This window comes from Amblyomma americanum, chromosome 9, assembly GCF_052857255.1.
Source record: "Amblyomma americanum isolate KBUSLIRL-KWMA chromosome 9, ASM5285725v1, whole genome shotgun sequence".
Taxonomy (NCBI): domain Eukaryota; kingdom Metazoa; phylum Arthropoda; class Arachnida; order Ixodida; family Ixodidae; genus Amblyomma; species Amblyomma americanum.
The window spans coordinates 34,454,948-34,482,367 of NC_135505.1; the positions used below are offsets into that span (position 1 = coordinate 34,454,948).

Below are 27,420 nucleotides of genomic sequence, written 5' to 3' on the forward strand. Positions count from 1 at the left end.
AAGTAAAACAAGTCAACAAAAATATGTTCTAAAGAAGAAGAAAATCTGTATTAGTGAGATAAAGTAAAACTATTGTTTTGGCTAGCAGGTTCAAGGTGACAACAAGAAAACGGTGCAACCAACGGGGACAGAAAAGACAGACAAACGACAGGATCAACTTCACTTGCAACTGAGTTTATACCGCACGTAGCCTGCCTTTATGTGCGAAAGACAATCCGTATCAAAGATCCATCAAAAACTACAACGACCTATCAATACATTTTAGAATCACTACCGACGCAGTACATCTGATTAGCAAACAAAATACCATAAGCGAGGTATGGGGAGCAATTCATTGAGCAATTTTTTTTAACCTGGCCATACAGAGGAAGAAAAACAAAACGGTACAGAGGAGCTAACTACGCTACACCGCCTGAAAAAAAAATTGCTGAGGTTCAACACGGCTGAACTTAGCATACGAGCGAAAGAAAAGCCGACGGTATTTATAGCGAAGAATGGAGTGACGTCATTGCTACGCCGTCGCTCGAAGTCACATCAGGCGACGCGAATGTAAGCTCTAAAGGTCAAGGTCAAAGGGCACGTTCCTACTGGTCAGTGGTAACGTGGTTGCAGGTCATTATCTGTGACCATACGATACAGGATATCACGGCTATGGGCAGCGAAACACAAACATACACTGCAGTCTTGGGGGTGCGTGCTTGGTTTGACCTTGGTGAGGCTTCAAGGTCGAACACGCACAGCCAGGCGAAATTGAGTTGAACCTCGAGTGGTTGAGCTTTCGCTCCAAAAACGAAGAAGCACGACCAAAGCAAAAACACCGTTACTAATCAGTAATGATTAAAGGCAACCGCGTGAAAAGGGGTGTTCAACAAAAACACGGAAGAAAAAGGTTAAAAATGGAAGGTTCTGAATGAAGGCCATGAAGGATGTTATTTTTAACTCCTTTGTTGACGGCCTTTTACACTACGTAGCAGCCGTGCCCTCGTTAATTAAACTGCTATGCAGCCCGGCTTTCTTTCTTCCTGGTAGCCAAAGTGGAAACGAAGCGAGCACATAGAAAAACAAATTAGACAGGCGGTGAGAAAACACCCAACTGAAACGCTGCTTCACCCCGTAAATATTCGTGACGAGCGCGACCCCCCCCCCCCCCCCCGGTATAATGAAAAAAAAACTATAAAACGACGCATCAGCAAAAGTTCAAGCACACACGTCTCGAGTGGACAGCTTCTGCGAAGACAAGAGCACAGCGCAAGGGTCGTGCATCGAGAACCGGCGGCGTGCTCGGAATTGCCAGCAGTAAAGCCGGTTGTCCCCGCAAAGTCATCGTTTCATTTCTTGTGTGTAGCTTGACGATCGCATTTGCGATAACCGTCCGTATCGCCCATAGTAGGCACGGGACTGAATCACTTCTGATATCCGAGTCCGGCGAGATATGATAACCATCCGTTACCCGCGCTTACTACACTTCAACCATGTTGAGGGGGCAATTATGATAAGCTTGGAAAAAGCAGGCGGGAATCCTTTAGATGCGCTCAAAGGGTCTCCGCGTGCTACCACGACGGATGGTAGCTTGTTTGTGTGGCTATAAAACCACGGGCTTGCATTATACCCTCCCCCTTCCTACTCGCTCCGGCGAGTAATTTCCTGCTGAATTGCCACAAAAAGACCGTTTTCTATCTGTGAAAATAAAGCTAAAAGCCTTCATTGGGAAATCGGGAACACACTTGTACTGGTGACTTCCCTTTCCCAAAGCTACACACGAATCCTCCCCCGCATACAAGTCCACAAGTTCATCACGCCGTAACAGAGAGCTCGGCCCCTTTTGGAAACAACTTTTTCGGCTTTTTTGTCCTTTTTGTTTAACTGAATATGCTACTAACGTTATCGCTCTACGGAATTCTGTACAATTCTCTATAGGTACATACAGTGCGCTTACATTTCTATGGGGAACTTGCGCTGAAGTTTGCAGTGCCGATTGCAGCGCCATACCACACTGCCCAGCGAGAAGAGCAAGCAAATTTGGGAAGTACTCTTAGTAATTTTCCGCGCCACCTCCAGGCGCTTATTGGCGTGAGCCTCCGCGCTCTGTCGAAGGCGCACGTGCAGTGCGTCAGCTATCTGGGCTACGCCCATAGAAGCTAGGCAATGAATGCTGTCAGCCAAACGCGGGTATCTAATCGCGCAGAATGTGTTCTCGCGTTTGCAGCGGTCCAAGCGGCTGACAACAGCAGTTTTGAGTCACCTAATGGAACAATTGCAGTGCCACCTTGGCAGCGCAGGTTCCCCATACGCAACGACGTCTATTAACCGCTGCTTTCGGCAAAGGTGAGAATTCGTGACATGCGTCTTATGCCGCCGGTATACCCTCTCCCGCCACTAAGCTTTATTTTTTTTTTACTTATGCATGTTTACCCTCGCTCACCATAAGACGATCGCCAGGGTGTGCCGGTGTCCCTTGAGCGGAAGCCTCGTAGGCACGGGTCTGGGTCCCCGTTGCGGCCTGGGCATCTTGGGCGAACTGCCAGACATCACTCAGGGAGGGTGTGTCGTCTAAATACAAAAGATGGTCGGCAGCACGCATTTCACACAAGAGCACGCTTGGCCCGGACACACACCCGCACAGAGGCACACAATAAACCACGCTCGTGCCAGCCATCCGAAGCAGCAGGTAGCACGCCTGAACGCAACACTGCAGCACTAGAGCTTGCCATCGAAGCGAAGCTGACTGACTTCGCCTTGTCGTCCGACGACGATCGGCAAAGCCGTAACCCACGGATTGAAAACGTAATGCGTAGCGCTGCTCCGTCGCCTCTAGCTACGCTGGCACACGACGAGCAGCTGCGAAGCGTGCGGCCTGAGTCGCAGCGAGCGTGATCCGGGAAGCGAAATTCCCGCACTTCAATAACGTGCAGCGAACAGCAGCGATAGTCGCGCTTGAAACGAAAAGAAGGCGCGACGAAGGTCGTCGTGCAGACGCGCCGCAATGACTGTAGAGGCGCCACGATCGACAGCTATCCTAGCGGGCCAGGGAAACTGCGTTCTATTGTTCTTGACAAAAGCGCGCCTTTGATTTTTCTTCTAGACATATTACTGGCAGCAGCCAAATTATGATGGGGAGCAGCTGTAATTTAAGGCACACACGCGTATGCTACGACGGTAAAAAATTACGTCGGCTAAGCTACTCCTAAACACGAACAACTGAGCGACAACCAGTTCCGAACAAGCGCAGTCAGCCGCTGTTGGTGCTGCTGAGCCGGAGTACCCGGGCTCGAACCCTACCGCGGCTACAAGCCAAAAGGCACGCGTTTGACTTTTAGCCGACGGAGCGGAGGTGTGGCAAGTAAATTCATACCACGTGACTCTCTGTTGAGAGGCGCCGCCGCTGCGCTCGCTCGGAGCCTCGCCGCTGCTGTACCAGGTGACTAGCGGGGGTATAACAGCTGCTTCGCTGGCGCTCTGTCTTTCTATGGATGAGGCGCGCGCCGGACCGACTCCGGCGTCAAACCATGGCTTTCACTCGATTCGCTAAGTTTAACCAGCGCTAAACCTCTGCTATTTTTTAGATCGAAGAGATTTACTCCTCCCATACCAAGTCTGAAGGTCATCCGGCTCTTAGATTTGACCTCTAACAGGAGGCGCGCCGCATGTGCACGGTCGCGCGTGGCTGCTGCCTCTATCTTCATCTTTCCCTTCGTTGCCACAGCTTCGCGGCTGCTGCTCGGCCGCTGCTCCTCCCCTGCTGTGGCATGTGATGTGTCACGTGATTCTCTTTCGCTTGGCAGTCACGTCCTCCGCTCTGGACGCTCGCTCTTGCACTTGTGGCACGTCATGCACCACGTGATTTGCTCTCGCTGAAGTCTTCAAACAATAAAGGTGAACCAAAGCTAAACAATGTCGCCCCATGCTTAACAGAGCTCTCGCTCTGTATATCCTGGCTCGGCTCAGTTGAGCCACGGCCACTTTTTGTTACTTTTCTCCAGATTTACACAAGTATGGCGCCTCTTGGGCCAAGCTGGAAATACTCTCATCTGGCGTTTGATGCGGATTTTTCAGTGTGCGGAGGTATCTAGTAGACTGCGCGATAACTCACAACACGTTAGGTATATACAATGTTGCAGTCTTTATTTACACATTGTAGACAAGTGAAAACAAACAGCTTGCTTCATCATAAAGGATTTTCCGGTTTTGTGAATAAGATAGCCGTTTATCAGTGGTTTATTATACATTTGAGAAAATTAGGCAAAACCCAGCAACAAACTCTCAGGTTGCACCTTTAGAGCTGTTATATATTATTGGCGGCGCACAGTTTACACAGCATATGACACCATTCATTTTGCAACTCGGTGCAGGCAAGGTGAGAGCACTACCCCAAACCAAATTTATATATTACCCCTTTCCAGTCCGGCAAAACACATATTGCCGAAAATGTTTTACTGCTTGCACGTACGAAATACCAGATAAATAAATCAGAGAACAAAACTCGAGAACAGAGAAAAACTAAAATTTTCCTAAACAAAAATTTTGGCTGGAAATTTCCTGCAAGCAGTCAAGCTGCCGCTATCGTTCGTAACTGATGCGTTTCTATTTTCATAGCGCTTTGCTGACACCAGTCTTCCTTAAAACTGTTAAACGTTCAAAAATGACGCAGGAAATGCATGGTGGTTGTGACTAAAAAGTAAAAGGGGAAGAATCCCGGGCTTTTGCGCTAGCCGTTCCCGCTTCATATCGACGTCCAACGCCAACTTAGAACAACTATGTGCCAAGCACAAATATAAAGGTCATTACCCACGAAGCATGTCGTTCGGAGGCATCTATATGTTAGCATAGTTCAGTGTCGGTAAGTTCGTGGCCCACACTTCATTGATGCATGAATTATGTCAGATAATGAATTAGCTCTGAGCTCCATAAGCAGTTAAACAGCTAAAACGAAACTATGGGAAGAAGCGGCACTGGTTCTTCTCGTCTTCGTCAGTGAGGCGCTTGCCGCAGCCGAAGGCCGTCCCGAAGTAGGGGAGACTGCGCACTGCAGCGCCGCAGTTGATGCCTGTGTTGCAGAACCGGAGGCAGTAGGTGAGGAAGAAAATCTGGTCAGGCGTGTAGAGCTGAAGCCTGCCTGACCAGTCCAATATGCCCAGCTGTTCGCCCGACGTCAAGTCACTGCAGGAACGCGAGAGTCGAAGTAAATAAGCCAACATTGCTGGTTCCTGTCGTTTTAAAGGAACGTGGTAACTGCATACAAATACAGTTCCTATCAAAAATGTTATGAACTTTTTTTTTGGAACGGTTGACTTTCCTTTGGCAACAAAATTCTAATTTATTGCTTTTATAGTTGGAGTTGAAACTAGAACGTTTCTGTCCTGCATTTATAAACAAATTCGTGACGTACAGCCCCCTCACAAGTATACAGCCCAAGGAGTTTGCTTGCGAGGACTTCAGAGTGCATGATTATGCGTACTCAATGACTGTAATCCCTAGAACGATAAATGGCTTCGAGTCCTCAATCCTCCCAAGCTTTGTATTAGATTTTCTGGGGAGCCCGCTAAACAGCTTACAAGCAAACCTCTTGGGCTGTATACTTTTGACGGAGGCTGTACATAACGAAAGACCTGTGATCGTTGAGTGAATGGCGATGAAGAAAAGCCTCAGATATCAGCACCAAAAAATCAATGCCATGCAGTTTTCAAAACCTGTAGGTAGCCGTGATACCTGTATTTCATAGATTACATAGTTTGTGAACTAATAAAATTTCTATATTCAGTGAAATCCACCTGTTCGCGATAAACGTACGCGAACGTATTTTTCCTTTTTTTTCAGTGTTCCTTCAAAAACTGCACGTGCCAAGAGAAGGACGCAAAGCTCATGACTCCGCCTGAAATGGCTGAACTGTGCGTAGCAAATGGCGAACAGGTGAAGGCTACGCCTTAACGATGCCTAACAGATGCCTAACAGGGGAAGACTATGCCTTAACGATACCAAACAGATGCCAGACAGATGTAGACACGTTAACGATGCCTAACAGATGCCTAACAGATGAAGACCACACATTTACAATGCCTAACAGGTATATACTACGCCTTAAAAATGCATAAAAGGTGAAGACTACACCTTAACGATGCCTAACAAGTGAAAACTATGCCTTAAAGGGGCAATGACAGCCTATTTTCACGTATACCCTGCTTATCGCGTTTAATTCATAACTTGTTAAATTAAAATTCCCACAAGTTTCAGTTGATTCTGTGCGTTAAATATTTTTAATACGAATTTTTTCCGTTTCTTCTGCGAACTACTTGCTGCTCTGGACACATCTGATCGCTGACGTCTGAGGGGCATACCCACCCCGCGTCGTCAGCTTAGTACGCGACCTGAGTGATCCTTAAAAAAGTGCACTTGCTCGTGGCACCCCTTTTCTGATTGTTGAGGAAACAGAAATTGATGGACCCCTGCTTAATTTTTTGCTCTCTTAAACATGTTATTTTTGTGTTATGAGTGTGGTTTCTTTTGAGCAGTCAAGTGCTCCCGTATGTGAAAAGCGGCAGGTGCCGTGCATGCCTTCGCCGACGTGCGCCGTGAAAGCGGCGGCGTTTTATAGCTGGCTAAAAATTTCTTCTCCGCTATTCATCGGCTCAATAATTAAACTCAAATTATCACAAGCTGACACTAGAGTAACCTTGAGGCACGAAAGGAGCAGAGAAAAGTTCCGAATGGGACAACTTCCCCGCTACATGTGTGCATTTGTGAGACCAACGTACATTCCCTTCGGCTCGTATAGAACCCTTTTGCAGGAACCAAGCTAGCCGCTTGCAAAACCCTACGCGACTCAAATGCTTTCACTGCCCGCACCGAGGAATAGTCGCCGCCGTCTAAATGAATGCTTGAAATTAATAGTACATCATTTAGCGTTTACTGTGCGTGCGCATTGTGGCCTAGGAATGCGACGATCACAACTGCAGCCCCGCGCTGGGGTTGTTTATACATAGCTGTGCGGAAAGAGTACTGCTCGTTTGCTTGCCATAAAACGCAAGGTGGGCCCTCATTATCTAAAATATTACGTAGTATTGCTCACAAACTGTAGTTTTACTCATTTACACACTATGATAACACTGCAATAAGCGCCGCTGATCCAATATCGCCTGATTGAGAAACGCTTCGCGTAGGACTGGCGCTTCCCGCTCATTGTATCTTTCTCTTATGTCATCAGTGATTTTATTGAGCTCTAACTAAAAATACGTTCGGACATTACTTGACTTAATGAAAACAACCAGATTCGTTGTCCACAGTCGACGCCGACGGCTGCTGCCGGCTGCATTCAGCACATGCTGTCCAGACAGGGTCACATATCGGCACTTCCCCCTTATTGTACTCCCGCCCTTCGATTTAGGCAGTCTTCGCTTTGAGGGCACTGTGGCCAAAATTACGCTCTACAGCTATTTTAAGGCGCTAAAACTTGCAAATTCGCTCTCCGAAATCGCCGAAATCGCACACATGAATCCTGCGTACTCGCTAGGCCTCGTCACGAAAGGGGCCGGTGGTCCCCCGTCGGCCGAAATTCAAGCATCTGGCAGGAGTTCCCCGCTGATTAGTAAGACAGTGTGAAGATATGAAATGCAGCCGCTCGTTTCGCTTTTTTCGATAAGGATAAGCTACACAAGCGCAGTTTTTCGGGGCGTCTATTCACCCGGCGTGAAGCTTTCGCTCGGCCGCACAAGCCCAGGCGACGAGGGACGAGAGGCGCCGTCATGCGGCGCTTTCTGCCCGTGTCGCTCAATTGCCTCGGCGATAGGTTCTATGCGCAGGCACCGAATGAAAGCACATCTTCGCTGGTGTACGCACATCGCGTATGTCACCGTGACTAGCATGATCAGGACCAATAAGTTTTAAAGGCCTAAGTTTATAGAATGTCATACCAACTAGTCCCCCACCACACTCTGCCAGTTCCCACTAAGTTCACTCTTTACACTACTGCGACACGGGGTCGTTGGTCGTGCTGGCGTCGTCGTCGGTCTAGCTTGACAGACCAGTGCGTCTGCGATGGCATTTGCACACCGACCAGCCAACCGATCGCCGTCCTATCGGCCTGAGTGTAACCGGACCCTATACCGATACCGAAGGAAAACTGCGTTACTATTATTAACACTTTAGCGGCACCAGTCACTCATATATGGGAGATGACTGCTACTCCGATCGCCCGCGGATGTATAGGGAACAAGAGATCTCGCTGCGCACATTGCTGCAACGAGAGCAAGCAGACGACGTTGCTCCGTGCATGCCCTGGTGACATCACGACCGCATTCAATATGGGGTCACTGCCAGTGGGTGGAGTTTACCGTTCTCAATTTCGATCGCATTTTTTGGAATATAGAGCACGTCCTGGGCAGCCAAATTTCGGAAACTGAATCATAAGCTCTTGTATTAGTTACTGAAGCACAAAAATTTTGATATGAACAACGACCATGTCATCACCCCTTTAACGATGCCTAACAGGTGAAGAGAAGGCCTTTGCGATTACTAACAGATGCCTAACATGTGAAGACTACGCTTTCACGATGCCTAACAGGTGAATATTATTCATGAAATATGTCTAATAGACTAGCCCGACACGTGAAGGCTCTGCCTAGGCAATGCCTTACAGACTACGCATATTGGGTTATGAACGCCTCAGCCAAGTCTACGGCGCCCTACCCTGAGTCGTTCTTATAGGCGTCCCAGGCGACGCGCAGGCTCGCCACCTGGAGCAGGTTTTCGCCGTTGACACTGCTGCACCTGAGCCTCTTGTAAAGCTGCTGCTCGGCGAATGGACTCATCCAAGACCTGGGCTGGCCTCCTTCTATTCGGATTCCCTGCGTGTACCAAGTGCGCTATAGTTATTGCGGGAAACGCACCGCATTTTAATGCAGAACGGATATGAAAGTTTGACGGGTAAGTTCAGGTTGCTGAATTCGGGACCACAATTTCCTGGCCGCGAATTCTGTAACCTGGAAGTAACCATTCTAGAATCTAACTTTATCTATAAATTCACGGCACCTCTTTCTTCCTTTCTTCTTTCACTTCCTCTTTTATCACTTCCCTTATGGCGCGGGTCAGGTGCCCGTCGAGATGTGAGACAGATACTTCCCATCTCTTTCGGCGTGATTCAGGTGTCCGCCGAGATGTGAGACAGATACTGCGCCATTTCCTTTCACCACAAACCAGTCATGAATATCTATAAGTTCAAGGCAGCTTCCTTGAGACTTAATGAGAAGTCTGGAAAACTCGTTTACCCAAAAATTAAATTCAGGAAGGAATTCATAATTTAGTTCGGAAAACATGCTCTTGGTGTGAAAGCACTACTTCACGGGGTCATAGCCATCCAAGAATCCTGCGTCGTCCCTGACCATGAGGGTGAAAAAATTAAATAAATACTGCCACGTAAGCCGCGCCATGGTTGCGAACCCGCGGAGGAGCGAACAGATCAGCTTCGCCTCGTAGCTTGGTCAACAGCCGCTTTATCTCGTTTACAGCATATATTTTTATTCTTTAATTAATTATCAAAGAATAAATATCCAGCCTTGAACATACTACCTGCACAAACAAAGTGTCAGTCGAGGATTTGAAGATTGTCCTGCAAAACAACTTGATGGAATGTTTTCCCCAGAGTACCATTCCCACAGCTTTATTTAGCGGCCTTTAAATAAGCCCGCCAAATGCGAAACCTACCACTGACAGCTGCTGGTGCATATCTCAATCGTAAGTACAAAGCAAAGGCGAAGCCCCACCCAGGAAAGCTTCCCAGTGAAAATCTAATTTTGTTCTTGGAGATGCGGCTTGTGAAGTTGAAATAGCACCACTGTTACGCGGTAGTTTTTTTTTGCAGGCTTTATTTCACACTGGTAAAAAAATCTACATAAATGGTACCCTGGCGCAAACATTCCAGCTGGCTGTTCTTGAAGGCAATCTACGACTTCCGAATTCACACTTTTTAATACTTAGACCACTGTTTCATGGTTCATGGTTTACGGGGGCTTTAGCGTCCCAAACCGACTCGGGCAATGAGGGACGCCGTAGTTAAGATCTCAGAAAATTTCGACTACCTGGGGTTCTTTAACGTGCACTGACATCGCACAGTGCATGGAGCTCTAGAATTTCGCCTCCATTGAAATTCGACCGCCACAATCGAACCCGTGTCTTTCGGGTCAGCAGCCGAGCAGCATAACCACTGATCCAATGCGGCGGCCTAAAGCAGAGTTCCGAAAGGTGCCTAATTATAATTTAGTAATCATTAACTTTTAAAACGATAATAATCTGTTGACAAGGCCGTGCGACTTTCAACATTACTCAGTCTGTTTTAAATCTTGCTTATATTTATCTGGAGTGCCCGTTATTTTTAGATTATTTAGTGCGTCGGAACTAATACCCCCAATCCCAAATTTCGCTTATGTTTCTTTGTCCGAAGCCTACGGCAGATGGCAACCATGTTGTGGTCCACCATGATGTTGAAAACCTGCCAGCAGGCTTTGTGGCCACCTATGCAAAACACCTTATAGCAAAACACTGTATGAAGTATCGGCTGGCTTTAGAAATACATTCAGGACTTTCAGTGCATTAAGTACAGGAAATACTTACAGTACTCAAGTGGTTGCGCCCGTCTATGTTATTCAGTGTTCTTCAACATCTTGGTTAAATTCAGCAAGGGTTCCCGGTATATGCTAATGCCCGTTCCAAGAGTTATGGCCATAGCCTCGCGGCTTAAAGGGGCTCGGAAACACTTTCCGAGGAGAGGGCATCAACCCGCTCAGTCACTACATTGTGCTGTCATGAACACCTGAGCCACGCAGCAAACGACCTACAATCACGCGTCAAAGTTGGCGAGCCCTTCCCGGCGACTTTTTCATGCTCGCACCATCCTCCGTCGCTCGCACCTATACGTATACATGTTGAGAGGTGGCTATTCGTTAGATTCTGTCAGACGCCAGGCAGCTACCATGGCCGCGGTCAATAAGCCGCATAGCTCCGGCGGGTCAGGAAGCTTTCCTTCGGAGGTGGGGTCGGCGGAGGAGTGCCGGCCTTCCAGCGTAGAAAATGTGACCAGAGGAAAAGGAAAGGCACGAAGACGCTGAAATTCAAATTTTGACCAAAAATCCCCGACAACGGATCCGGAGTTCCCGGGTCCGAAACTGACCGCGGCGGCTGCGTTTTTATGGAGGAAAAACGCTAAGGCGCCCGTGCGCTGTGCGATGTCAGTGCACGTTAAAAATCCCCAGGTGGTCCAAATTATTCCGGAGCCCTCCACTACGGCACCTATTCTTCCTTTCCTCTTTCACTCCCTCCTTTAACCCTTCCCTTACGGCGCGGTTCAGGTGTCCAACGATATATGAGACACATACTGTGTCATTTCCTTTCCCTAAAAACCAATTATATTATTCACTCCCTCCTATACCTCTTCCCTTACGGCACGGTTCAGGTGTCCGCCGATATGTGTGACAGATACTGTGTCATTTCCTTTCCCCCAAAACCAATTATTATTATTATTATGACCACAGATAACTGTGTTTACAAAGCGCATTAAAAAATCCTTCCTAGACAATACTCGAGAATAGGCGTGCTTTAATATACCAGGCATACCATAAGTTTATTAGAGCCCCTTTCAGAGCCGATTTAACTTGTAGAACCTCTTCGCTAAAGGCGCGCTTACTCACGCGAAGGTCGAACATCTTGAGCGCTGCGTCGAGGAAGGCTGTGGCCAGGCCTCCGAAGCTGGCGGCACGAAGCACCCCCGCCTCCTTCTGGGCGTAGAACAGAGGCCCTGAGAGAGCAGCATGGGAGACCTTCACCAGGTTCGTCAGGTATGCGTACAGCACTCCTTGGTACGGCGAGGCAAGCCAGTACTTCTCTTCACGCAGGAGCCCAGCCGCGCCCTTCTCCCGCAGTCGGTGCCCGGCTGCCGCGATCCAGTTCTCCAGGAATTCCTGCTCCAGAGTTTCGTCGCGCGCAAGCCGTGTAATGCCTCGCACATTGGAATACCCAGTTCTCGTCACGCCACTGCCATTAGACCATGTTATAGGGGAAATCGGAGATTATCAGGATAATCTTCATTAACTTTGAGCCGCTGCCGTCCATCATCATAAACAACAATTCTGCGAAAAACTAAATTTGAGCGGGAACCCGTTGCCCGCCGCGGTGGCTCAGTGGTTAGTGCGCTCGACTACTGATCCGGAGTTCCCGGGTTCGAACCCGACCGCGGCGGCTGCGTTTTTATGGAGGAAAAACACTAAGGCGCCCGTGTGCTGTGCGATGTCAGTGCACGTTAAAGATCCCCAGGTGGTCGAAATTATTCCGGAGCCCTCCACTACGGACCTGTTTCTTCCTCTCTTCTTTCACTCCCTCCTTTATCCCTTCCCTTACGGCGCGGTTCAGGTGTCCAACGATATATGACACAGATACTGCGCCATTTCCTTTCCACCACAAACCAATTATTATTATTAATATTAACCCGTTGACGAACGCAATTTTTGTCATATAGTGTATACTATTTCACTGTAACAGTACGCAGACCACCCAACCTCAATCTAGCGTTTTTTTTCTATTAAGGTTCTCGCAATCGTCAAAAGCTTTCCCCATTTGTTTTCTATGGATGTCTTAACTGTTCGATGCAATGGATGGAAAGAGATCAAAAGATAGATTTCGTACACGTCAAAAGAAATGTACCATTGCCTTCGGTATTTCCACAAAAGTATCTTACTATATTCCAAAGTTCAGGATGTTTTGCGAGAATGTTGAACATGCAAGTTCTCCTGTAGACGCGAGCTTAGTAGTAATGGAGAGATTGTAAAGTACATCTGTACCTTACTGATAACCTGAGTACCCAAAGGGCAGAAACCTGGAGGCTAACGAAAACGGCTGAGCTCAAGTTAAGGACAACGCAGAGAGCTATGGACAGAAAAGGGATAGGTGTAACGTTAAGGGACCGGAAGCGGGCAGAGTGCGTGAGGAAACAAACGCGGGTTAATGACATCCTAGTCGATATCAAGAGGAAGAAATGGGCTTGTGCTGGACACGTAATTCCAAGGCAACATAACCGCTGGCCCTTAAGGGGAACGGAGTGTACTCCAAGAGAAGGCAAGCGTAGCAGGTAGCGGCAGAAAGTTAGTTGGGCAGATGAATTAAGAAGTTTGCGGGATAGGGTGGGCGCCGCTGGCAATAGACAGGGTTATTTGGAAAGACATGGTAAAGGCGTTTTCCCTGCAGTGAGGCAGATGATGGTGATGATGATTTTGTAGAGCATATGTAGCATGGAACAGACAACGAATGCCAAGTGTAGTAACACAGCAGCTCGCTGTCTTTGTTTTTAATGAATCTTCAAAGAAAACGACGCTACATATATGAACGAAGACCGCAAGGAATCAAATACGCCGCCCCCTTCGTGATTCTGCGCCCCCGTAGATCGTCTGTTATCTTTATTCACAAATGGCATTCTTCTGGACGCATTGGTACGGTTCCATCTGTGGGCCAGCGTGAAGATTTCGCGCCCTTTTCTTTAAGAACGCTAAACAATGAGCATCGTTTTCCTTTTCTTCCGCGTTCTCATCACTTGGGTCAATCTCAGTATTTGCAACAGATATGGCCATACCTTTTTGGGATCGTACCAGTAGTTGGAGAACGATCCCCAACACTGATCTTGTGGCGGGCCACCGCTGCTCTCCAGCTGCTCCATCCAGGCCACTACACTGAGGTCGCGAAGCCTTTGTTCCATGACGCGCCTCGTATGCTCGTCTACCCACGTGGTCGCCGCCAGTGCCCTTTGCGTCTGCGCGGTCAGACCTCGGAGGAACCTGTCCACGCCTTCTCTTCGCTCTGCCGCGAAATCCTCCGCGTCGCTCATGTAGTACAGCGCCGGGCCGAACCAGGCTGCGGCCGTTTCGAGGCATCGAGACGTCTTCAGCATCTGCGAGCCGTCCTCGCTGCTCATGACCAGCATCCTCGCCTTGCGCGATGCCATCACCACACATATCTGGGCGAACCACCAGGCGATGTGCTCCAGGAGCTGTCGCCTGCTGTAGTTGCCCAGCAGCCAGTCCGTGGCGGCCAGGAAGTGGCGGTCGGTGATGTAGACGCCGCTTTGCGCGACGATTCCCGAGGATTTGAAGACGGACAGTATGGTTCTGGAAAGCGGGTAGCCGTTCAGGTTGCTGAAGAGGGACTCCAGACGAGCGACCGTGGTGTAGACGGCTTCGCGGCCGGTCTCGTTGACGCTGGCCGCAAGAGTGGTCAAGACCGCCCGTTCCAGGACGAGGTGTGCGGTCATGGTCGCTTCGCTCGGCACTGGTAACCCGTAGAGCCTGCACGGTATTTGTATATTTATCATACCCTGCAATCCTGTGGCGCCTTCGCACGTCTACTCGTTTTAACTACGTTAAAACCATACCAATTTTTTTCATAGCACCTCTGCTATTAGTACCCTTTCTCACAGGAAGCCTTCGGCTATTCCAGTGTATTTTAGAGAGTCCCACGAAGTGGAGTAGACTTGAGATACTAGATTAACTAGGGCGAGGGAACAAACGCGAATTACTGACATCCAAGCCGAAATCAAGAGGAAGAAATGAACTTGGGCAGGACATGTAATGCGAAGGCAAGATAACTGCTGGTCCTTAAGGGTAACGGAGTGGATTCCAAGAGAAGGCAACGGTAGCAGGGGGCGACAAACAATTAAGTGGGCGGATGAGATTAAAAAGTTTTCGGGGATAGGGTGGGCGCAGCGGGCAAAGAACAGGGTTAATGGAGAGACATGGGTAGAGGTAGAGGCCTTTGCCCTGCAGTGGGCGTAGTCAGGCTGATGATGACAATGATGACTAGATTAACTACAAGGGATGCGTTCCAATGAGTGATTACTGCCTTATTCATGTCCAACATTCTCAAATAAAATTTTGAATATTGGAAAACTGTAAGGTACTGGCATAAAAATATTGGAGATAATGGTTCATTCTTCTAATGTGTAGCAAAATCTTTGTTTTATAGTGTTTCCATCGATCGCATCGTGCAGTCCAGTCTGCCATAGAAAACCAACGGCGAACGCTTTTGACGATAGCAAAAGCGTTAATAGCGAAAACATTCAAGCCTACCGAAGCGAGATCTGCGGATATACGGATTGTTAAAGTGAAATTTCATATAGTATGAAAAAACTGCACTCAAAAACTCTTTCACGTTCAAAAACGTCTTTGTCCAGAATTGTTGGGTATCCCAGGCAACAATGGTGCAACGTACCTTTGAATCTCCTTGTAGTATGCCCGCCGACCTCCGTTCTTGTCGAGGAGGTCCACAAAGTCCAGCCAGGCGGCAGCCATTCCCGTCTTGCGAATCACCAGCATCGGCGGGTTAGCCTTCCCGCCATTGTTCTTCAACACGACCGTCTGCAGCATAGAGACCGAGACAAACTCTCATCATCATCATCATCATCAGCCTGACTATACCCAACGCAGGGCAAAGGTCTCTCCCATGTCTCTCCAATTAACCGTGTCCTTTGCAAGCTGCGCCCACCCTATATGCCCGCAAACTTCTAAATCTCATCCGTCCACCTAACCTTCTGCCGCCCGCTGCTAGGCTTGCCTTCTCTTCGTATCCACTCCGTTACCTCCAAGGACCAGCGGCTACCTTGTTTTTGCATTACGTGCCCTGCCCAAGCCCATTTGTTCCTCTTTACTTCGACTACGATGTCATTGACCCGCGTTTGTTCCCTCACCCGCTCTGTACGCTTCCGGTCTCTTAACGTCACACCTAGCATTTTTTCTTTAAATAGCTCGCTGCGTTGATCTTATCTAGACCTGAACCCTTTTCGTTAGCCTCCACGTTTCTCCCCGTAGGTGAGTACCGGCAAGATACAGTTGTTGTACACTTTTCTCTTGAAAGATACTGGTAAACTGCCATTCATGATCCATATCACCTCGTAATTATCCTTGCAGTTATTTCCCTCTCGTGATCCGGATCAGCGGTCACTACCTGCCCTAAGTACACGTATTTCCTTGCTACTTCCGGTGCCTCGCTGCCAATTGTGAGCTGTGGTTTCCTTACTATAAACTGTGGAACATTACTTTGGTTTAGTGCATGTTGATTCTTAGGCGTGAACCTCAGCAGGGGAGCAATTGCGCTGCATTTTTTTCTCTTTTTGCTGCCTAAGCTTTTTGCGCTCGAATTCATTCGTTGTGAGGAAACTTTCTCGTAGTACTCTAATTTTCTTGGGCTCCTCAGAAAGGCTGCAAGGTGTTGAAAAAATTGGCAGTGGATTGCCTTGGCTAACCCTGCAATTCAGCGAAATGCTTCTGCACACATGGTTACTCACCGCGTGGCTTCACATCACCCCATCGAAAGTTCTTAATGTCAAATGTCAACCCAAAGTGCACCCAATGTCAAGGGTCAACTGAAGATGATGGATCAAGGTCAGGGTCAGGAGTTAGACACCATAACTGTCCCACATTGGTCATACACGGCTATCCTTGCTTGGGCTGAAGGACGTTCAAAGTCGCTGCGCTGCCTCCCCGAAGTCTGCTTAACTTGGCGTAATGAAGCTTTTCGCTTGAAAACGCGTCTATTGGCAGAGCCGCTTAGGAAGTTCGCTTGCCTGAGACCAGAGCTCGAGTCCCCAAAGCATGTCCAGCTTGCCTAGCACAGCGAATGGGTGCGCGCTGTGCCTCGTCGCCGACTCGTCGTAAGGCCACGGGATGCCGATGGACGCCGCGAAGTGGCGCACCATGCCCAGGCTGTCTGCGTCGTCGTCCTTCTGCGCTATGCACTTTTGGACGAACGCAGCCGCGGCTCTGCGACCGGTGCTCACAGCCTCCTCCTGGCGACGAAGAGGAGAAAGAAGACGCAAACTCGCGCTTCACTCAACACGTCAGTACGTTGACCATGTCCAACATTCTCGGACAAAAACTTCGAAATATGGAAAAATGTACGATAGTGGTGTAGAAATATTGAAGGTAATGCTCCGGTCTTTCGATATGCAGCGAAATGTTTATTTTGTAATGTTTGGCATGGTTTGTGCGGTATTAACGTTCCAAAGCGACTCAGGCTTTAAGGGACGCCGGAGTGAAAGGCTCCAGAAATTATGGCCACCTAGGATTTCTTGACGTGCACCGATATCGCACTGTACACGTAGAATTTCGCCTGCGGCGAAATTCGACCGCCGCGCTCGGGATTGAACCCGCGCCTTTCGGGTCCTTCGCTCGCATCGAGTAGTTAAGACGAACGTAGAAAACCAATGGGACAGCAAAAACGTTAACAGCGAAAAAATGCAAGCCTGCCGATGGCAGATCTGCGGATATGTTAATTGTTATAGTGAAATCTTACTATATATGGAAAAAATTGCGCTCACAAAGTCCCGTTTAAAAATGCTTTTGTTGATAATTAATCACAAAGTTCACAAAGAAGGGAAAGCCTCGGGGTGCTTTCCAACATTTCAACAAGACAACTGGTCTTCGTCTGAGACTTGTCTTCGTCTTGTCTTCGCCTTTAGACTTCCTTTTGACAAAAGTCTACTAAAAGCGTATGGCCATAAATCTATAGGTTGTCTACAGGCTGTCGATGAAATTTGTATTGTCTATAGTCTTCAGACAGTCTTCAGACAAAAGTCTTCAGACAGTCTACAGACTGCCTAAAGAAAGTCTGTAAGGGATGACTCACTGGTCATGCGCAAAGGAGCCATTGGCGTCATAACGGCCACCGCTCGTCTCCTTCGTCAGGAACCGCGCTGCCTTCAGCGTCCAGGACAGCGCCATCTCTTCGACGAGGTCGCGAGCTAATCCACTGGCGGGCGACCACAGCGAGCAGACATAGGCGTCGAAGTCTGCGCACGGGTCGATTCGGGTGTCGAGTCTTCTCCGGAAGAACGAAGCGTGCAGCTTGCAATCGGCCGAGGCGCAGACCCCGTGGTCGTCGGCTCCGAAGCGCTGGCCACCCGACAGTGGAGAGTAGCGGTAGTACACCGCCACAGCCACAGCGACGACCAGGACCAGGAACACCGTGGCGAGAACTATGCATTCCGCCTGCCTTGAACGTGGCAACTTCTTGGGTTTTCTTTTCTTCAACTTCTCGCTGATCCAGCTCGCCTGAGTCAGTTTTGCACAAGATAAGGGAGGTCATGATCAACAAAGCCAAGCTTTCTTGTAGGATGCACGACATTGGAAAGGATGGTTTAGGTTGTTAGGTGGGCGGAGTGCAAGGAGGGAAAAAAAAGTAGGCAGAGAGCATGACGTAATGACGTCACGGGGGACAGCCTTAGCAAGCCAAGTGCGCACGAAGCCGTTGCTACAGCGTATGCCCACACATCGCCCTCCTTACGACAATGCCCTAAGGTCCCTGGGCAATGACAGTGCTTGCCTCGACGTCTAGATGGATCGTACTATACATCAAAAGAAAATATATTCTATTACTTCTTCGGATCTACTGCATCTGTGAATACATTGAAGCAGCTTCCACTTTGAAGCGGACGATTACGCAGCACCAACTAGCGCCATCTGATGACTGCCAATACAGAACAAGGTGTTAACAGTATTTCCCACGTAATTTCAAGGATACCACACAGTGCAGTATACTGCGCGAACATGTTGACAGTGACGAACTATGCTTCCTACTTGCTCTAAAATGGCTTATAAATGGTTCCCTAGCTCAGACCAGCAAGTCTGACGGAGATTGAGCAGATTCAAAATTTCATCATTTGTGTTTCTGAATGCTGAGAACCACGATAGCGTTTGTCCAGGTTGTCCATGCTTGAGGAAAAGACAACTTAGGTCCTATAGAAATTATAATACTAGTAGGATAACACTTACCCACATGCTTAAGAAAATACAATAGTATTTTAAGTTGTATGTTATGGAGCCTGCAATGAGTGCTAATGTTCTTGCAATTTTCCCGCCGCAACTCCTGTCGGAACCGGTCCAATTGCTCTTATATGATATGCGTGAGCCATCGCTTGCGTTTTTCTTTCTCGATACCGGTCGGCTCAGTAATGCCTCTGCCTGTTCGAGCAGCTTACAATTGATTATCTTATGTTACTGCACTAACCGACCCACTAATCCCCACTAAACTACCTTGATCCATTTTCTGGGTTTGTCTTACTTCCCCATTATGAAGGCACACCTGCCACGGTGAGCAGGTTCTGATGACGTCACAAAGTCACGTGCCTCTATCGACCAATGTTGTGATCATGTCAAAGTCACGTGACCTCTCTTGATCAATCAAAGGATTTTGTTACGGAGGAACCGGAAAGTGCTTGACGCAACCTAAGTGCTATTGATTTATTTTATTCGTTTTTACCAGAATCTCCGCCTTATGTATAGTGTGTCAAGGCGTTTATTTGAAGCACAGGTCGGTTGGTCTTGGTTGACCGGCGACACGACGGGCACACTCACAGGCGTCGTTCGAAAAACCCAGCTGCACTTCGTCTGCTTCTTCGTTGTCCCGCTTGAACTCGTCCGCTTCTTCGCTGCGCTGCGCCTGTCGGTCCCATTACAGTTACTCTCCCTCCGGAAAAGGAGCCATGCTGGCGACTTACGGAGAGGAGAGGATGGGCGGGTCATAGTAAGGCTTGAGGCGCTCAACGTGCACAGTTTCGCGCCCCCGGCGACGGTGGTCCGAAGAGGGAACGAGCGGCTCAACGATATAAGTCACCGGAGAAGTTTGGTGGACAACCCGTTAAGGTCCGTGAAAGCGAGACAGTAGTTTCGTGGCGAGGCCGGGAGTGGAGGAAGGCACCCAGAGCCAAACGAGGGCGCCAGATGGGTATGACGCTGGAGGGTCCGGGGAATCCCGACGGTGCTTCTGATCCCATTGTTGCTGTGTGGTGAAAGAGCGGGCAAGTTGCCGGCATTCTTCGGCGTACAGGTGAGCTTCGGAGAGTAAGGTGGTCTCGGAAGGGTCAGGGTGATAAGGAAGGATGGTGTCCATGGTGGATGTAGGCTCCCGGCCATATAAGAGGAAGAAAGGAGAAAACCCCGTTGTTGTCTGAGTAGCTGTGTTATGCGCGTACGTGACGAACGGGAGCACTTGATCCCAGTTGGAGTGGGCGGTGTCAACGTACATGGCGAGCATGTCACTCAGAGTGCGGTTGAACCGCTCTGTCATGCCGTTGGTCTGGGGGTGATAGGCGCTGGTGTAGCGATGAACGATTTGGCATTGCTTGAGCAGGGCCTCGACGGCGTCCGAGAGAAAAACACAAAACACGGCCGCGGTCACTTAGAAGTTCTTTCGGGGCGCCGTGACGAAGAACAAGACTGTGTAGGATGAAGTGAGCGACATCGTTTGCGGTAGCAGATTTGAGAGCCGACGTTTCGACGTAACGGGTGAGATGGTCATCGGCAACGATGATCCACCGATTATTAGCCGAAGTAGTTGGAAGCGGGCCATAAAGATCAATGCCGACGCGGTCAAAGGGACGGCCAGGGCAAGGTAACGGCTGCAAAGGAGCGGCGGCGGAGTGGGGAGGTTTCTTGCGACGTTGGCAGGCGGTGCATGACCGAATGTATTGACGTATGTAGCGGTACATACCTCGCCAGTAGAATCGCTGACGAAGGCGAGCATATGTTTTCAGTACACCGGCGTGGCCGCATTGTGGAGCGGCGTGAAAAGATGCACAGATTGTAGCACGGAGGTGTCGAGGGATGACCAACAGCCACTTCCGGCCGTCGGGGAGGTAATTACGGCGGTATAAGAGGCCATCACGAATGGCGAAGTGGTGGGCTTGGCGGCGAAGGGTCCGGGTCGAATGATGCGGCGAGGGAGTGTTCAGGAAGTTCAGCAGCGAGGTGATCCAAGGATCCTTCAGTTGTTCGGAGAGCATATCAGGGATGTTGAACGAAGAGAATTCGTAGGCACAGACGAGGGCAGAGGTTGACTCGCATGGGAGTGGTGAACGAGAAAGGGCGTCGGCGTCCGAGTGCTTGCGGCCGGAGCGATGAATGACGTGTATATGAAACTCCTGGAGACGTAAAGCCCAGCGGGCGAGTCGGCCAGAAGGATCTTTGAGGGAGGATAGCGAGCATAGGGCGTGGTGGTCTGTGACTACATAGAAGGGCCGGCCGTAAATGTAAGGGCGGAACTTGGCAATTGCCCAAATGATGGCGAGACATTCTTTTTCTGTGACAGAATAGTTTGATTCCGCCTTGGTGAGGGCGCGGCTGGCGTAAGCGACGACGTATTCCGGATACCCAGGCTTACGCTGGGCAAGAACTGCGCCCAAGCCCACACCGCTCGCGTCAGTGTGAACTTCTGTCGGACAGGCGGGATCAAAATGGCGAAGGATGGGGGGAGAGACCAGTAGGCGGCGTAAAGTGCTGAATGCGGTGTCGCAGGCTGGGGACCAAGACGAAAGGTTCGGGCTGCCGGCAAGAAGCTGCGTTAAAGGGGCGATGATACTGGCGAAATTTCGGATGAAGCGGCGAAAATATGAGCATAAGCCTATAAAACTGCGAAGTTCTTTTAAGGTGGTTGGTTTGGGGAAGTCAGCGACGGCGCGAAGTTTGGCAGGGTCAGGAAGAACGCCGTCTTTGGAGATGACATGGCCTAATATTGTGAGCTGCGTTGCACCGAAGTAACATTTTTTCAAGTTTAGTTGGAGGCCGGCGTCAGTAAGGCTAGTGAGTACGCGCTGAAGGCGGTGCAGATGGGAAGGAAAATCTTTGGAAAAAACGACAATGTCATCTAGGTAACACAGACAAGTTTCCCATTTGAGGCCACTGAGAATAGTGTCCATCATCCTTTCGAATGTGGCTGGAGCATTGCAGAGGCCGAATGGCATCACATTGAACTCATACAAGCCGTCTGGGGTGACGAAAGCGGTTTTCGGCCTGTCGTTCGCTGCCATCGGGACCTGCCAGTAGCCGGAGCGTAAGTCGAGGGATGAAAAATACTCCGCTCCCTGCAAGCAATCCAGTGTGTCGTCGATTCGGGGTAGAGGATAAACATCCTTGCGTGTGATCTTGTTGAGACGGCGGTAGTCCACACAGAACCTGATGGAGCCATCTTTTTTCGTCACCAAGACAACAGGAGAGGCCCAAGGGCTGTGAGAAGGCTGTATTATGCCGCGTCGAAGCATGTCGTCAACATTGTCACGGATGACGCGGCGCTCGCTCGGCGAGACTCGGTACGGTCGCTGACGCAAGGGAGCGTGGGTACCAGCGTCAATTGTGTGAGAGACGGCCAATGCGCGCCCCAAGGAGGGCTGGGAAAGGTCGAAAGAGTTGCGGAAGCGGCAGAGAAGTTCCAAGATTTGGTCACGTTAAGCGGACGGAAGGTCGGGAGCGATGTTACGACGAAAGACGTCGATGGAAATCGGATCGGGCGCTGTCGCACACCAGGCTAAGGCAGTAACTGGGGAGCAGGCACGGGTATCGGAGAACTCGGAAGCAAGAGCAGGGTCCAGTTCTTCAATAGAGCCGAGGCATTCGCCGCGAAGAACAAACGACGGGGAAGAAAATGGGTTGGTGACATAGATGGCGCAGTGGCCATCGGAAATCGAGACAACAGCGAATGGAATGAGGAGGCGCTGATGGCGAGTGGCTGCTGCGGTAGGTGTGAAAAGAACAGGGCCGCTGAGGAAAGAGTCGGGGCGGAGCGGAACGAGGGCTGAAGAGGAGGGAGGTATTGCGGTGTCGGCAGCTACAAGAAGCTTAGCGGAGCGCACAGGTAGGTCACACAACGAAACATCACACAGGGGAGAAAGCTCAAGTTCCGCACGGGCACAATCAATCACTGCACGGTGGGTCGAGAGGAAATCGCAGCCGAGGATGACATCGTGAGAGCAGGCGGTCAGCACAACAAACTCGATGGTATAGGCGACGTCGTTGATAGAAACGCAGACCGAGCAGGCTGCGATGGGGTGGATGCGCTGAGAGGTGGCCGTACGTAGTGAAAAGTCAGACAGCGGCGTTGTAACCTTACGAAGTTTGCGGCGAAGAGCATCACTAATTACTGACACTGCAGCACCCGTGTCGACGAGCGCGAGAACGGGGACGCCTTCAACAGACACCTCAATCACGTTAGCAGGAGAACACGGAGGACTTAAAAAGTTGGCAAAACACGCAGTTCTTGCCTCCTGAACTGCGGCAGTCAGTTTTCCTCTGGGAGAGGGTCCGGGCGGCGGAGCATCGGAGAAATGGAACGTCGACGAGGGGAAGGCGAGCGGCGAGTAGGGTACTGTGAGCGATGTGTAGAGGAGGCAGAAGAGACATTAGGCAAGGGCGGCCCGGAATCGTAGCAGAAATTGCTCATGAAATCGCTAGAACGAGGAGATCGCTGACGGCAAAAGCGTGCGACATGGCCCGGAAGACCGCAGGAATAGCATATCGGTCGATTGTCCTCGGTACGCCAGGGGTTCGTAGGGTTTCGGCGGGGTCGACGAACCGGGATCTGCGGCGGGGGTATAGACGGCGGTGGAGCATAAAAGGCCGGGCTGCTAGGGTAGGCGGCAGAGGTGGGCGAGCGCCGTGTACCGGTGACTGCTTCAGCATAGGTGAGCGGCGCTGCCACAGGTGGAGGTGGGGGACTGGATGGCAGAACTGCAGCGACCTGCTCCTGAATAGCACGACGGATAGTGGGCGTGAGAGATGGCGCCAGGTCGTGCGGAGGGCAGACGGGGTCGGGAATGTGTTGCAGCAGAGAAAGCTGGCGAGCGATCTCTTCGCGGATGAAGTCTTTAACCTGCTGCATGAACAGGGACTGCTCAGCAGAGGAGCCACCAAGGGCCAAGCCAGCAAGACCCCCCGCAGGCGCGCCGGACTGCCGCGTAGATGCGCGTTGCTTGCGGAGTTCGTCGAAGCTTTGGCACAGCTGGATGACGGTAGCGACGGAGGTGGGGTTCTTCGCCAGCAGCATCTGGAAAGCGTCATTGGCTATGCCTTTAAGTATGTGGTTGACTTTATCTCCTTCGGACATAGAGGGGTTGACACGTTTGCACAGGTCAACGATGTCCTCGATGTAGCTTGTGAACGTCTCGGAAGGGAGCTGAGATCGAGCACGAAGACGTTGCTCGGCGCGAAGATTCCGGACGGCGGGGCGGCCGAAAACGTCGGCGAAGCTCGTTTTAAAGGACGACCAGGTGGGAAGATCGGCCTCATGGTTGCGAAACCATAGGTTGGCAACGTCCGTTAGATAGAAGAGGACGTTGCTAAGTTTAACGGAATCGTCCCACCGATTGTAAGTGCTGATGCGCTCATAGGAGGCCAGCCAATCGTCGACATCTTGGTCATCGATGCCACTAAATGGAGAAGGGTCACGCTGGCGCTGCACCCCGTAACAGAGTACGGTGGCAGGGATGGGCTGCGATGGTTCACTCGGACCTTCCGGCATGGTGGCGGAGACGAGGAGCGTTCCACTTCGAAGTTCCAGGATGAGGACCGGGACGGGAACCGAGGCACCTCCAAGTGTCAAGGCGTTTATTTGAAGCACAGGTCGGTTGGTCTTGGTTGACCGGCGACACGACGGGCACACTCACAGGCGTCGTTCGAAAAACCCAGCTGCACTTCGTCTGCTTCTTCGTTGTCCCGCTTGAACTCGTCCGCTTCTTCGCTGCGCTGCGCCTGTCGGTCCCATTACAAGTGCATAATTTTGAATACAGTGTTATTCTGTGGTTTATCTGATTTTGTGGTTTTGTATTGTAACTGGAATTTCTTTTATGACTGAGAGCCGATTATTATACCGAACGTTAATTTTATCTACTGTGCCAACTTCTGTACATTTATGATGTCCTTTTGTGTTGCTTCCGCAAAAAAAAAATAAAAGCAGGGGCTGTGGGCTGGTCAAGCTGCCTGCGAGAAGCTTTTTTCCGCCGCCCTCCCATCTAAATGCATGATTGTAAATAAAGATTATTGTTAGTATCGTTGTTGTTGTTGTTGTTGTTGTTGTTGTTGCCGCTGCTGTTGTTTTTTCACTTAATCATTTCGTCCTTTTTCTTGTTCGTTCGAAAACCTGAAAGTAGGCACAATAACTCGAAATTTTTCAGCTTCTAGTAGGTGTTTCCGAAAAGCGCGGCGAAGTAGTGCACCGAGAGAGACCGGTTTTCTTACCAGAGGGGTGAGCCCCAAGTTGCTAGTGGTCTTCTTTTCGGCGCTGGGAGACTTCCTGGACTCCGGAGAAGTGACGGATGCGGACACCGTCGAAGTGGGCGACGCTGCTGTTGCCGCTGGCTTGCTCGTGTCCGATGGTTTTGCGGGTGTACAAGAGGAACGCCGTTGGTCCTTTCCGTCCATCTCGAAGTTAGACAGGTGGTTCTCTTCCGGCCTGTTCCCCTCAACACCAGTCGCGGCGTGCTCACCCCTACTGCGCATGTGCGCCCTTGAATACGCAGCGGTGGCCAATGAGCGGCGGCTTGGGTGACGCCTTGAGCGCCCGGGCAGCGCAGAGTGCGAGGAGGAGCTGCGGTGAGAAGACGTCGTCGATTTTGCCAAGATGTGAGTCGACGTGTCTTTTCCGGGTTCCGTTGCATGACCTGGATGACAACGACTTTAATGTTTTAGAGCGAAAGCTCTACTAGGCTAGTCCGAAAAAATGCTTCGCTGTGTGTCGCTGGTGGTTAGCAACAGTGCCCCTAGCAACCGAATCTGCGTGTGTGGTCTGATACAACTTTGCAGTGAAGCTCCGCCCACATTCAGGCCCGCCGCACAGAATTCTTCCACGAAAAAAAAAAAAGCAGTCCCTCGTTAAAACTTCTCTCGTTGCCTAAACAAGAAGCCAAACACAAGAAAAAAATTATAAGCTCTAGAATTTTGATAAATGACTCGTTTAATAAAGTCGAACATTACAAAGCTGATTTCGTTTACTGTTCTGATTGTCTACCGGAGTAATACAAGACGCTGCGGACCGTGGGCCAGTGTTCGCAACTGCCGTTTTTTCTTTAGGTGGCATCCGACTTTAGCAACACGTGATCGGTTTGCCGAGCTCCACGCGTTGCCGCGGCGTAGCTCCGCTGGATTGCTAGACAAAGATAGTATATAGGCGTGTTATAGTTATATGGTTAACCATGACGACGTTATAGTACAGTAATGAGCATAATTAGAAGTAAGCATACGAACGTCCACAAGTAATACGACATTAGAAAGAAGAAGCTTAGCCTAATTAAGTGAAACTTATTGGGCAGATTAATTACAGTAATTAATCGGTCGATATGTGTATTGCTATATCAACGGATAACTACAAAAGGTAAACAAGTGACGCGATCCTCAGCTTGACATTGAAAAAAAAATTTAGCGAAATGCAAGAAAAACAATGGGTGAACGGATGACGTCATATACGGTATAGCGCAATGCAAGTCACGTGACGTAGCATGACACCAATGGGCGCGTTGAAAAGGCGCCTATCGAGGCTACTCTCTCCACAGACGGCGCCGCGACATGGACGTAAATGAAGAAGCTGTCGCTACGAAGAGCTCTAGTGCTAACAGTTGTCCGGAACGCGCTCATAGTTACCGACGCCAAGCCGCGTCTAGTTGCCCTATACACCAGAGCTTTCGATCTTTAACGAAGTTCGACAATAGTTAAACCCCGGCTAATATTTTTCCGACCTGTCTGTTGGGATTAGCCAACCGGCGGTGACTCGATACGTATTGCAGAGAGTTGCAGTTTAGTGCTGCATATGCTGTACCTTCTTTCGCGCTGTGTTCCTTGCTGCCGCTGATGCGGGCCTTAGAAGACACACCGGAGCTCACGGAACGGTGGGACGAATGCCGCGGTGAGTGCACAGGCATTGCAGAATGCGAAGACGAGCTACGTTGTGATGGCGTCGCCGACTTTGCCAAGGTGGTAGGCGACGCAGCTTTTCCTGAATCCGTGGCGGGTCCTGGGTGGCAGTGACTTCGGTATCTATTAATGCTTCAGCATATGAAGGGCCAGTGCAAAGCTGCCGTGTGTCAGTATCCAGTAGCAGGCGGAAACCTCCACACCGGGCTACGAATAATCTTAGTATACTACCTATGCAAAGTTGACATACTACATCGAATATAAAAGAGCCTTAATTAGCCACCTTGGATATAACAACCGTTCATGTGTTAACTTCGCATATAACGAACCTTAGTATGCCACCTCGAATTTGCTGAACCTAAGTACGCCTCATCACATATAAAACGAACTGTCGCGTGTTAACCGCGGATATAACGGAGTTTATCGTGTTAACCTTATATAGAACGAAAAACTGGACAAGCTGATGAAAGTTGTGTATAATGCACACGCAATACGATTACGACAAGTGTCTGTTTCTTTCCTCGTCCTGGTCCTTCTGCGCTGTTCATAGTGCTTAAATTTGGATATGCCGAACTTTCGTGAGTTACCTCAGGTATAACGAACCTATTCGCGTCTTGAAAACGGACGTAATGAGCTTAGTATGCTGACCTCCAATAAAACCAACCGAAGCGTAATATGACGTAATTGCAGTGTGTCAACCTCGGATATAAAGTACGCTTGTTTGGCTGCT

At 49.8% G+C, this 27,420-nt stretch overlaps 1 protein-coding gene across 1 annotated transcript in view; it reads right to left on the bottom strand.

Annotated features, from left to right (window-relative positions):
* Positions 1-4,185: 4,185 nt before the first annotated feature.
* Positions 4,186-27,420, bottom strand: part of LOC144103283 (neprilysin-2-like) — a 38,782-nt gene continuing 15,547 nt past the window's right edge. The window contains exons 4-11 of the mRNA XM_077636045.1: positions 25,023-25,444; positions 17,647-18,071; positions 16,586-16,781; positions 15,235-15,380; positions 13,604-14,312; positions 11,673-11,942; positions 8,680-8,837; positions 4,186-5,157 (exon numbers count right to left, since the gene is read on the bottom strand). Of these exons, the coding sequence (XP_077492171.1) occupies positions 4,932-5,157; positions 8,680-8,837; positions 11,673-11,942; positions 13,604-14,312; positions 15,235-15,380; positions 16,586-16,781; positions 17,647-18,071; positions 25,023-25,444 (2,552 nt within the window). The 3' untranslated portion in view covers positions 4,186-4,931. The remainder of the gene's footprint in view (positions 5,158-8,679; positions 8,838-11,672; positions 11,943-13,603; positions 14,313-15,234; positions 15,381-16,585; positions 16,782-17,646; positions 18,072-25,022; positions 25,445-27,420) is intronic.